Source organism: Salvelinus sp. IW2-2015, unplaced genomic scaffold (genome assembly GCF_002910315.2).
Source record: "Salvelinus sp. IW2-2015 unplaced genomic scaffold, ASM291031v2 Un_scaffold2618, whole genome shotgun sequence".
Classification (NCBI taxonomy): Eukaryota; Metazoa; Chordata; class Actinopteri; order Salmoniformes; family Salmonidae; genus Salvelinus; species Salvelinus sp. IW2-2015.
This window is the reverse complement of record NW_019943926.1, coordinates 87,777-101,020: the sequence shown is the minus strand read 5'-3', so window position 1 is coordinate 101,020 and position 13,244 is coordinate 87,777. Positions and strand designations below refer to the sequence as shown.

The 13,244-nt window shown below is 44.0% G+C and overlaps 1 protein-coding gene across 1 annotated transcript in view; it reads left to right on the top strand.

Moving 5' to 3' along the window:
* LOC112067798 (uncharacterized) overlaps positions 1-13,244 on the top strand; it is a 28,502-nt gene that overhangs the window by 10,378 nt on the left and 4,880 nt on the right. The window contains exons 2-6 of the mRNA XM_070440513.1: positions 967-1,001; positions 1,451-1,534; positions 1,748-1,878; positions 9,096-9,452; positions 9,573-9,837. Coding sequence (XP_070296614.1) covers positions 967-1,001; positions 1,451-1,534; positions 1,748-1,878; positions 9,096-9,452; positions 9,573-9,837 — 872 coding nt within the window. The remainder of the gene's footprint in view (positions 1-966; positions 1,002-1,450; positions 1,535-1,747; positions 1,879-9,095; positions 9,453-9,572; positions 9,838-13,244) is intronic.

Below are 13,244 nucleotides of genomic sequence, written 5' to 3'. Positions count from 1 at the left end.
AAAACCCTAAAATATAGCCAATCGATAACAAAATGATATTTTAGCAGGAAACAGCATGTTCACCCGGAGTATCGAACTCACAGGATGAGGAGGTTTGTAGTTGTCCATCCTTGCCCTGATAATCTTTTAGCATTTCTGCAAGGCTTTGGTAGATCTGCTGGCCGTACCTGTTCATATGGCCTAAATTGAGAAAAAACTGCCAAACAGCGAAGACGTGCTTTCCCCCCACTGAAAAGCTCACCATAGTTTTGTTTCTGAGTTTAGCATCGTCAGGCTAATATAGTTTAAGTCGAAATCCATACTTTTTAAGACTGACGGAAAGTAGCCTATGGAAGAGAATGTCACAAATGTGCTTTTGCCAGATGATCAGATGAAATAACAATACACTTGATACGGCTGTAATATTTGTTTTTTAAAAGGTCTACTAATATAATTGACATCTGAGTATTTTTTATGGACAAGAGTATAATAGACCTTCCAGTCCTTCTGTAGCAAGAACAGGTAAACATAAGTAAGGCTTGTTTTGAACAATGATTTAATGAACTTGTTTGTGGGTTTGTGGCTTTTGTAACAATTTGAATAAGAACAATGACGACATGCACCAAATCACAGTTCTGGTATAACCAATGTGTCTTTTTATATTGCGTTCTTCCTGCCAATTGACCCCTCCGTGCGCAATGTATATCAACGACGTTTGGATGGGACGATGTGTCATTCCAGACATCGCACAACCCAATCAGACACTTTAATGCGGGTTCCTTCCTCCATAAACTACTATACTATATGACAAGTTCATCACTACAGTTGGCTAGCATGACTCCAGCTCTGTGATATTAGTTAGGTTCTGTCGGTAACTATTAGATTCTAAGAGGACTGAGTTGCACATGGAACATGGAGGAGCCTAACAAAAATAGGCCCATCACTATACTCTATGATATGTTTTCCTTTTTTCTCTCTCCTCTCAAGGGTCCAGTGCGTCTCGGAAAATGGCATCTCCAGAGGTAAGACAGACCCCATCCCTGACTCACAAAACCACTAATTACAGCACTCTGCTGATYATGCTGGAGCACTGTTGATGAAACTGTGTTTTCCACTACCTTTAGGTTTAGGGAACAGTGTGTGTATTTACACAACATTTATAGACCCTGGTGAAGATGTGTTGTATATCACCTCTCTGTCTAGGGAGAGGACACAGGATATGTGGAAAGGGAGGGGGAACTGGTTTTGATGGTTTCTGTGTGTCAATGGCAGATYTTTACCTTTAAGCTGTGTGTCATAAAACCAAACAATGGAGAGAACAGGATGACGCGGAAACTTGTTTTAATGGAGTCAAACATACAACTCTATAGTGCATTTCTTAGTTTCTTAATACCTTTTATTTTTCCCATGCTCTCTTCCATCTTTCTATCCTCTCTCTCTCTTTCATCCTGTCTCTCTCTCTCTATCTCAGATGCCTGGATCCAGTCAGAGTATGAAGAAGACCATTGGACACAGAGGAGTTGAGACGAACACTGGAGAGACCACCTATAAGAAGGTCAGCATGGGGTCAACACACACACACCACATGTGTGCTAAAATTACCCGTAGCCTGAAACCCTTCCTCGTCCACACCCAATGATGACTCGCAGAATGTAATGTACACAAGCATTTGAGAGTCATAGATTATAACATGAGAATTCCTCAGACACAATGAATTTATCAATCTCTCTTGACAAGCCTCCATTTCTCTCTTCCACTTCCCCTCCAGACCACGTCGTCAGCCCTGAAAGGAGCAATTCAGCTGGGCATCACTCACACTGTGGGCAGCCTGAGTCAGAAGGCTGAGAGGGATGTTCTCATGCAGGACTTTGTGGTGGTCGAGAGCATCTTCTTCCCCAGGTTAGACGTGTGTGTGTAAAAAAAGGACTGTAGTCCATGATTATTAAGAATCTGCAGGGCTGGAGCACACACACAACACAAAGGAAGTTACTATACCAGGTAGACCCAAACAGGCACACACAGAACACACACACCACCTCTTCCTCCTCTCACGCAGAGCAGTCTCTCTTGGATGGTACTTGCTAAGGCTTGTAGTTGTCCGTCTCCCAGCAGCAGTCCATCAGGCAGGTCCTGGATGAAGTCCAGGTCTTTAAAGGGTGGGAAAAGTCTTGTCCCGCTCGCTTGGCTGAGGCCGTCTCTTATAGGTTGACTCCTTCATGTCGTACTTATGGTGCATGTGGACCACGCGGCGGCAGCAGGTTTGTTCATCACGACAGGCGGATGTTCTTCCTCCCGCCTGGATGCAGTACAGAACGTAGAACTTAGGGAGCAGGTCCGTTGTTCTGATTTCAGGTTCTATAGAGGGGGAGGGAACGGGTAGAAAGGAGAGCGAGGAGAGTGAAAAAGACAAGAGGCCACAAGACAGCTAGTATTATATAAACACTAAAAACCCACAGGCACCGAATATATCTCCCCCTCCTTTCAGTAATCTCTCCATGAAGTCTCCCTCCCCCTCCTCTCAATACAGTTGTTCAATACAGCTGTTGTTTACATACAGGTTGAAGTCGAAGTTTACATACACTTAGGTTGGGTCATTAAAACTCGTTTTTTTCAAACCACTTCACACAATATTCTTGTTAACAAATAGTCTTGGCAAGTCGGTTAAGACATCTACTTTTGTGCATACAAGTATCTTTCCAAGACAATTGTTTATCCAGACAGATTACTTTCACTTCATAATTTCACTGTATCACAATTACAGTGGGTAGAAGTTTACATACACTAAGTTTGGACTGTGCCTTTAAACAGCTTGGAAAATTCCAGAAATTTATGTCATGGCTTTAGAAGCCTTCTGATAGGCTAATTGACAATAAATGTTTGTCAATTGGAGGTGTACCTGCGGTATGTTTAAGGCCTACTTCAAACCATGCCTCTTTTGCTTGACATCATGTGGGAAATCAAAAGAAATCAGCCCAAGACCTCAGAAAAAAAATTGTCGTGGTTTCACTCCTTGGGAGCATTTCAAACGCTTGAAGGTACCAAACGTTAATACATGTACAAAACAATAGTACCGAAAGTATATAACGTCATCAGAGGACCACGCATGACGTCATCAGACCGCTCAGGAAGGAGACATGTTCTTGATCTCTAAAATGAACGTACTCATTGGTGCGAAAAGTGCAAATCAATCCCAGCACAACAGCAAAGGACCTTGTGAAGATGCTGGAAGGAAAATAGGTTAAAACAGCTATCTATAGCAACAATAAAAGAGTCCTATATGACATAATACCTGAAAGGCGTTCAGACAAGGATAGAAGCCACTGCTCAAACCCCCCATAAAAAGCCGACCTACAGTTTTTGCAAACTGCACAGGGAACAAAGATTGTACTTTTTGGAGAAATGTCTCTGGCTGATAAAACAGAATAGAACTGTTTTGGCCTAATGACCATCATTATGTTTGGAGGAAAAAGGGGGAGGTTGCAAACCGAGACACACAATCCCAACTCGTGAGCACGGGCGTGGCAGAAAATGTTGTGCGCGATGCATTGCTGCAGGAGGGACTGGTGCACTTCACAAAATAGATGTCATCATGAGGCAGAAAATATCTGTGGATATTTGAAGCAACATCTCAAGACATCAGTCAGGAATTAAAGCTTGAGTCGCAAATGGGTCTTCAAATGGACAATGACCCCAAGCATACTTCCAAATTTGGTGCAAAATGCTTAAGACAACAAAGTCAGGTATGTGGAGTGGCCATCACAAAGCTGACCTCAATCCTATAGAAAACTTTGTGGGCAGAACTGAAAAGTGTGTGCGAGCAAGGGCCTACAAACCTGGACTCAGTTACACCAGCTCTGTCAGGAGAAATGGGCGAAGATTCGCCCAACTTATTGTGGGAAGCTTGTGGAAGGCTACCCGAAACGTTTGACCCAAGTTAAACAATTTAAGGCAATGCTACCAATAGTAATTGAGTGTATGTAAACTTCTGACCCACTGGGATGTGAATGAAAGAAATAAAAGCTGAAATAAATCACTACTATTATTCTGACATTTCACATTCTTAAAATAAAAAAGTGGTGATCCTAACTGACCTAAGACAGGGAATTTTTACTAGATTAAATGTCGGGAATTGGTGAAAAACTGAGTTTAAATGTATTTGGCTAGGTGTATGTAAACTTCCGACTTCAACTGTATTTGTCCATGAAGTCTCCCCCTCCTCCTTCAATATATCTCACCATGAAGTATCCTGGCAGTAGCTTCTGGAGAAACTCAGCCTCTTTGTGCTGCACCGTCTTGATAATGACTCATCATCACTGACACGTAGAAGAGAGAGCCACTGGCCCCGGAGTTAGACAGCTCTATCAGGCCATCGTTACAAAGAGAGTACTGTAGGAGAGGAGTTAGTTAGCATCCTGACTACAAACTACAACCAGACAAAACCAATCAACACATAGAAGAACTAACACCAAATTCAATTAAGTGAATTTTGTAGTCTACTGACCAGTAGTCGTCTGGCCGATGCCAAGAGTTCTCTGAAGTAGCGGAAGGCGATGGGGCGTAGGTCTTAAACCTGAAATCACTGTAGTGGTGGCAGGGGTCAGGTTACTGCCTTCACTGAGACAGAGAGAAGGGTGTTAATGAGTGCTGAATACAGGAAGACTTCTCTCAAGCATAAATGCAAGATGGCACAGACCAGTGGTGTAGCACAGTTCAGGAAAAAAATGGTTTCTAGCTAATCTCATGCTGTTTTACACATCTGTAATTATTTGCATATGCTATTTTACAGATTTTGCCACGAAGCTGAGAGAACTGTTTCAGTTTTCCTAGCTAATCTCCTGCTGTTTTCACATTTTGCCATGAGGCTGAGAGAACGTCTTTCAGTTTTAAAGCCAATTCCTGTAATTATAAACATTTCCTTCATGGTTTACGACATGTTCATATGTATCGGGGGGCCCGCACTATTATTTGGGGGGAGTCGGGGGCCCCCACACCTCATGCGGGTGTTCCGGGGTTTGTGTGCTAACGCCAGTGACACAGACACACAAAGAGAACANAATGAATGGACAAAAGCCATCGATCACACCATCGATCATTCCTATATAAGGGTTGCAAAGGTTACGAAATCTTCAGTAATTTTTGGTAATTACTAGAACATCTAGGGCAATCTATTGTAACTTTGAAATACACTTGAATAACTTTCCAACCAGTTTGATGCCAAAACATTAGCAACAAATATATTTTGACATAGTAAAGTAAAAAAAGTGTGTAAAAAATATATTCATGCTGAAATCCTCATATTAAACACCAAAGGTATCCTATATTGATGGTTCATATATTGACGTCATATATTCATATATTGTAATGTGATAAACACACAGAGGGCCAGAAATTATTAGACCACCTGTGATAATCTGAAGTACCAAAGGGACCACTAGATTATTGTGATAGATTACAAAAATCCTTGAAAGATACCACAATTCTGGTAGTTTACTGGTAAACTTTTAACGTTTCAGTAATATACCCTCCCTTTGTGATAGATTACACAAAATATATAACATATTGTGATAGATTACACAAAATATATAGACATATTGTGATAGATTACACAAAATATATAGATGAATTGTGATAGATTACACAAAACATATAGATGAATTGTGATAGATTACACAAAATATATAGATGAATTGTGATAGATTCACAAAAATATATTAGACATCTGGTGTCTGCAGTTTGGTCTTCCTACCCCGGGTGTTTGCCGCTAGCAGTTATGAGTTCCAACTCAACAGTGGAGAAGATGGAAAGAGGAGTCACAGGGCTACTTAAAGAAGTGGCTCGGAGTTCCACGATGCCTTACCACCATAGGCCTCTATGGAGATGTGTCTCAACTGCCCCTCACCAGTCTAACAGAGGAATTCAAGTGTGCAAAAACCAGGCCCAGATGACACTGAATATGAATCTCGAGACCCAGTGGTGCGAGAAAAAAAGAGCAACAACAACGCGCCGACCTTGGCAACTGGCGCAAATGGAGCCAGGAAAAAGCAGTCCAGGAGCAACAGCAGCCCTCAGACATGCTGACATTGTGGTCATGTTCAGCAGGAGAGGAGCCTTGGGCTAACTAGCCGTGCTGCTTGGAGTAAGGCCACTGCACCAAGAGCGGCGGAAGATGGTAGTGCAGGAAGTACGCCATCAGGAGGAGGCTGCAAGTGGGCAAGCGAGTCTCTCTTGCCAAACAGGGACAGTGACTCGATGGACAGTGTGGAGAAGAGGAAGATCAGCTGGAAGGATTCTGTGGGCCATGGAAGCGAGGCGGTTGAGCTTTTCCATCAGAGCACAGTATGACGTCCTTCCAACACAGTTAATCTTCACCAATGGTATGTGAGGATCCGGACGTGCCCTCTGGTCCATGCCAGCCAACCCAGGCACATTCTCACAGGGTGTAAAACAAGCCTCACCCAAGGACGCTACACTTGGCGTCACAACCAAGTCCTTAAAACCTTGCGTCCGCCCTGAGACAAGCGAGCTCCACCAACTCCCTACCACCCCCAGCAGCATCACCCTTACGGACGACCTTTGTCCGCGAAGGGGCTAAACCACCGAAGAGCGGCTCTACACCATTAGAGCGAGAACCAGCTGCGCTTGGCCCGCGACTGGAAAATGCTAGCTGACATTGGCCGGCAACTTGTGTTTCCTTCCGGAGATCGCAACCACCACCCTAAGACCTGACATGGTGCTCTGGTCCCATTCGCTCAAAGAAGGTTCTTCATCATTAGCTCACAGTACCCTGGGAGGATCAGTAGATGAGGCTTATGAGCGAAAACATCTGCGCTATGCCGATCTAAGCTGCCGAAGCACCATCATGGCTGGAACACAGAAGTCCGACCAGTGGAGGTGGGCTGCAGAGTTTTGTGGCAACATCTACAACCAGACTGCTTAGAACCTGGAATTAAGGGCCAGAGCCAGCGTTCGCAATCAAAGCTGTATCAGAGCGGCAGAAGCAGCAGTCAATGCTCTGGTGAAGAGGAAAGACCCCAGCTGGGCCCCGAAATGAAGGGCCAGGAGGTGATGCGGTCAACAATGCTGACTCAGGAGAAGACGCCCTGCCATGCATAGTCCCATGGGATGTTGCTAATCAACAACAAGGCAACTCCTATGACTAATTGGGAATGGACGCAAGCGTAGGATTGATCACCTGTCGCTGCGCGCCTTTGGGAGGGTGTATTAGTGTGAGAAGCCGAAACACCCTAGGAACCAAAGGTACACTACTGACGATGCGCTCCCCAAATTTCACCAGCTCACTGTTCATGAACTCTTCGAAGCTTGCACAAAGGATGTAACATCTCATCCGTGTTCTTGATCTATAATACACAAATATATAGATGAATTTGCATGATTAACAAAAATAGACATCTTGCTGATAGATGGCACAAAAATATATAGATGTATGTGATAGATGACACAAAATATATTAGATGAATTGTGATGTAGATTACACAAAAATATATAGATGAATTGTGATAGATTACATAAAATCCTTGAAAGACCAAAATTCTGGTAGTTTACTGGTAAATGTAGACAGTTTCCAGTAAAACATTTCCTCCCTTTCGACACCATGTGAAACTCAATAACATCTAATCAAATGAAGTCAGTTAAAATGGTGTCTCACGGAGACACAGTGCTGCCCCTCTCATTTGAGTAACTCAAATTGAAGGCCGACCGGGTACTGCAGGCTGCCGTTAATACGGGTGTCAAACTCATTCCATGAGAGCCTAATGTCGGCTGGTTTTTGGTTTTCAAGACCTAGACAACCAGGTTCCTTAGTAATCAGTGACCTTAAGTCATCAGTCAAGTCCAAGGGAGAAGGAAACCCCCAGACACTCAGCCCCGTGAAACCACTCTGACACCTGTGACTGAAGTGTCTTATACTTGTCTGTGGCCATTTGAATTACAGGCAAGGACATCTGGGTATTAGAAGCAATTGAGAGAAGAGAGAACGAGAAATAATATATATATTAGAGAGAGAAAAAGTGGCTGCATCATCACATCACAGGTTACAGGAAGGGTATAGATCACAGGTTACAAGACAGGTTAGACGTAGTGACACAGGTACAACAGTTAGACCACAGGTTACAGGAACAGTTAAGACAGGGTATAGACCACAGTTCAAGGCAGTTACAGGACAGTAAGATACAGGTTACAGGACAGGTTACAGACAGGTTACAGGACAGGTATAACCAGAGTACGGACAGGTTACAGCAGAGTACAGGGACAGGGTATAGACACAGGTTGCAGAACAGGGATTAGACCACAGGGACAGGACAGGTATAGACCACAGTTACAGGACAGGGATAGACCACAGGGTTACAGGACAGGGTATAGACCGTACAGGTTACAGGACAGGGTATAGGACAACAGGTTGACAGGACAAGGTATAGACAGGTTGACAGGAAAGACAGGTAATAGACCCACAGGTTACAGGTGCCACAGGTTACAGGAAGACAGGGTATAGACCAACAGGTTACAGTAGACAGGTTACAGGACAGGTTATAGACCACAGGTTACAGGACAGTTACAGACAGAGTATAGACCACAGGTTACAGGACAGGTTACAGGACAGAGTATAGACCACAGGTACAGGAACAGGTTAGCCAGGACAGGAGTATAGACCACAGGTACAGGACAGGTTACAGGACAGGGATATAGACACAGGTTACAGGATCAGGTTACAGGACGCTTACAGGAAACAGGGTATAGACCACAGGTGTACAGGTACAGCGTTACAGGACAGGTAATACCACAGGTCAGAACAGGTTACAGGAACAGTTACAGATACACAGCAGACAGTCCGTATGCTTTTATTTTTAAATTTGAGAGCCTGAAGTTTCTTATAGAGCTCCTGGTCAGTATTTGGGGAGTCCAGTGAATTTTGATTGTCCTTTATAGCTTTTTCTAATCCATTCAACTTCTCATGAATTTGGCCATGTTCTGCGTTTGTGTCAACTTGAACGGTGTTATAGAGTGTTTTCAAATGGGTTGTCCATATGTCACCATTTTGTATCGCTAATTCCTCTTGTTTCTCTCTCTCTTTATCCCTCCCATTCTCCCCCCTGCTCCAGGTTTCCGGTGCTGTCTCCTCTGACTCAGTTCCTCTCCCTGCCCAGACTGTGTCCTCACCAGTCTCACCTCCACACCATCTCTGGTCTGTCTGGTCTGTCTGGCCCCCGACACGGCTACTGCTGCTCCCGCTGTGCCCAGAAGAAATGGCCYCCCATCCTCCTCGGCCCCCTCAAACCCCCACAGTCCCTCCTGTTATCCCCTCTGGACCTCCAGTCCCTCCAGAAGACCCCTCTCCTGCCCCCTGTGGACACACACCACTCCACCACTAAGATCTCCCAGACCCCCAGGGCTGGGTCAGGGTTACTCCCTGAGGGGAAGTGGAGGATGCTTGGGGAGGTGACCCGGTCTGTTGGGAGGTGAGGATGGAAACACACACACACACACACTTATACACACAAACATACACACACACATTCTGTACACACATACGTATGTGTACACATGCACCGTGTGCCAATCTTCTGTTTGATTGACAGGTTTCAGGTGGCTCAGATTCAGGAGCAGAGGCCTGGTTCCATGGAGATGACGCTCCGACCAGAGTTTAGTGACTCAGACTCAGTGGAAGACGCATCTCTGCTGGGGGGGAACAAGTCATCCTCGTCTTCATCCTCATCAGCTGCCAGGGGTACACAGGAGGTGCCGGTGACTTCCTTTTCTCTTGCTGATTCTCTCGTCTTTCATTTTATTTTCACCACCTCTCTTCTTCTTCTCTCCAGTCCACTGAACATGCTGATTCTTGGAGTGCCGTTGACTTCTCCTAGAGTCCCTGGAAAGCACACACACACGCGCACACACACACAGTGCACACGCACACACACAGACACACTCACACACGACAACACAGACACACTCACACACATAGACACACACACACACACACACACACACACACACACACACACACACACACACACACACACACACCACACACACACACACACACACACACACACACACACACACACACACACACACAGGAAGGCATGTTCTTCTAGTGACTGCTGAATTATGAAATAGTAACACGTTTGCCTGTCATTGTGTGTGCGGGAAGAACTCCCTCCACCAACACACACACACCTCCCTAGTTAGTCATCGGTGACAAAACACACACGTCTAGCTCAGCACATTTAAACCTAGACTTACATAAATCACGGTTCATTCATGGTTGTCAATGCTGACAGTTAGTGAGGAAGCTACTGACCCCCAGTGGGGATATTGGGAACCACACACACACACACACACACAACACAACACACACACACACACACACACAACACACACACACACACACACACCACACCACACACACACACACACACACACACACACACACACACACACACCCCACCTCTCAAGTCCGACCTGTAAGTCACATTTCCTGTGAGACAATGATCAACCATTCTAATAATGTCTCTCTCCTCTCTCTCTATCTCTCTCTTCTCTCTCTGTCTCTGTCTCTGTCTCTTCTCTGTCTCTCTCTCTGTCTCTGTCTCTTCTCTCTCTTCTCTCTCTCTCTCTCAGGTTAACAGCTAAACATTCGCAGGGATGAATGCTGGGTAAAAAATAACTCTACCTCGTCGGAGCGATGGATGTTATGGGATTCCAAAGCGGTGACCAGAAGGATTGATTATTCCTCTTTGTTGGGTTAGGGAAGTTAGCCTGTGCTTGTTGGGAAGGTTAGCCTGGGTGCTTGTTGGAAAGTTAGCCGGGGTGCTTGTTGGAAAGTTAGCCTGGGTGCTTTTGGAACTTAGCCTGGATGCCAGACACAGGAAACCCTCATATTATAACACAATCAACTTGTATTTTACCTATTGTTTGAGCAATAATCGTCTGTCTTTAAGGCAGGGAGGAGAAAGAAGAAGGAAAACCTATTAATATAACCCAGCCGTGTGGTTTGCTTCCATAAGACTCTGGACAGGTGGAGGACCTTAACACTGTCTGCACTTGATACTGCAATACACACACCACACACACACACACACACACACACACACACACACACACACACACACACACACACACACAATGACAAGTATTATAGAACACAACTCACATGTTTAAAACGATAAAACTGAATACTTTTTTTACAACAGATTTAGCTATTTAAACGATTTAGCTCGTCTTATATTTTGAAGCGCTGATTAGCGGAAGTTTTAGGGCTTCTGGAGTTTTAGGTCTTCTTGATCATGTTGAATGTAGTCTCTTATCTAGCAAATAGTTGGGGGTTGAGCTCCAACATTGAGCGAGAGACATAATGATGTGCAAACAGCGTGAACTACATGTTGGACTCTTCAGATCTTACAGACGGTATTTAAAGTGGAACTGACAACATTTTAGCAACATGAAATCTAATTCAGATTGGTTCATATACACCACCAGGAAGAATATGGTGCTTAAAAAATGTATAATCTAACAAGCGAATGCTTAGATATGATAATTTTCATGTTTTCATAAATTCTTAAAATGTTTGGTAATTACATATAGTAAGGCATTTGTAAAAATTGTATAGCAATATAGAGTGGGAAAACGGTTTGGACAATCAATGCACCATAGAACTACAGTAGGCCTTTATGCAAACAAGCCATTTGCCACACAGACCTGTCATCATTCACTTTGAACTGGACTGTGTGTTTACAGGCAGTAGGACCTGGACTGTGTGTTTACAGGCAGTAGGACCTGTCATCATTCACTTTGAACTGGACTGTGTGTTTACAGGCAGTAGGACCTGGACTGTGTGTTTACAGGCAGTAGGACCTGGACTGTGTGTTTACAGGAAGTTACAACAGTGTGACTTTAGATCAATAGAACAAAAAGCCACAAAATACATCTGAACGGATTTCTACAAATATGTCAATACCACGGGAGTCCTCTTACATTTGGGAACGTTACAGTCCTAATGATCAATCAACCATAAAAAGGCAGGCTATCTTTCCCTACATGCACTTCAACAACAAGATCAATAGCTAATGCTAGCCAGTGCAAGGTCAGCTACAATCTAACGAAGGAACATTAGATATCCCCTCTCAAGCTTTTTCAGCTAGTTGACCGTCAAAATTGCACTGAGAAACGATGAGAAATAGAAAGTAGTCTGCTCGTCCTTCTGCAGCTCGCCTGCCAATGCATTCTTGTCCCAACCAAGCACCCAAGCTAACTGGCTAAAGTGGGCTAGCTAGCTACTTCCAGAGACAAATGAGAGAACACCTTACTCTGACCATTTTTACTCGCCCTAGCAGAGCTGGTTGCTAGGCTGTTTACATGATATCTGGAGCGCTCGTGACTAAGTATTACTTTTTTTTGCCCATGTTTACTGACACTGCATATATTCAGCCGGTGTTGTGCGTTCATAAAGGAATCAGTTATTCTGCGCTCTGGCACACTCAGACAAGAGGGCTCTGAAATCAGAGTAGATAGCCAAAGTGAATTAGCGAACGCAAGAGATATGCTAACTGGATAATTTGTCGTTCAAGTTCAGGATAGCTAGCTAGCAAAGCGATTCACATTCTTGCTAGCTAACCAAATGACACCTGCATCTCTAGCTGTGAAAACAATATGAGGGGCAAACGTCACTCTTACTCACCCGCTCCTCCAATGACATGACATCCTCCTAGCAGCTAGCTAGCGTTAGGCTCCGTGTTTGTAGCTTGCTACATCAATAGATACGCTAGCCTATTAGCCACATTACGACTGACTGGTGATCATTGCCCTTGTTGCTAGTGGGATTGTATTGACGTTCCCAGCCTTAGTTACAATCATCCGTTTTTTGAAACTGAAACATTGCATCCCGAATGGAGGCAGCAAACAATGTACCAAGAAATGTATTGGTGAATTATATGAATCATGCATTGAAATGCATCCATCAATTCTACCAACAATGCCTTCCGTGTACATCATGGAACGCTGAGTCAAATATAACTTATTTTTAAAACCTCTTATAAAGTTGGTTTTGTAGCATAAACTGGGAATTTGATATTTTTTGACTGATATCATGATTGCCTGTTTGTTTCATATCTGCAAAGTAGTTAAAACGTTGTCAGTTCCACTTTAACTTAATTTAGCTTCTGATGAAAGTCGAATGTGTTGTACCGAGCTGTGTAAATGGCTGTATATATGTACATAGGGCTGTGTAAATGGCTGTATATATGTACATA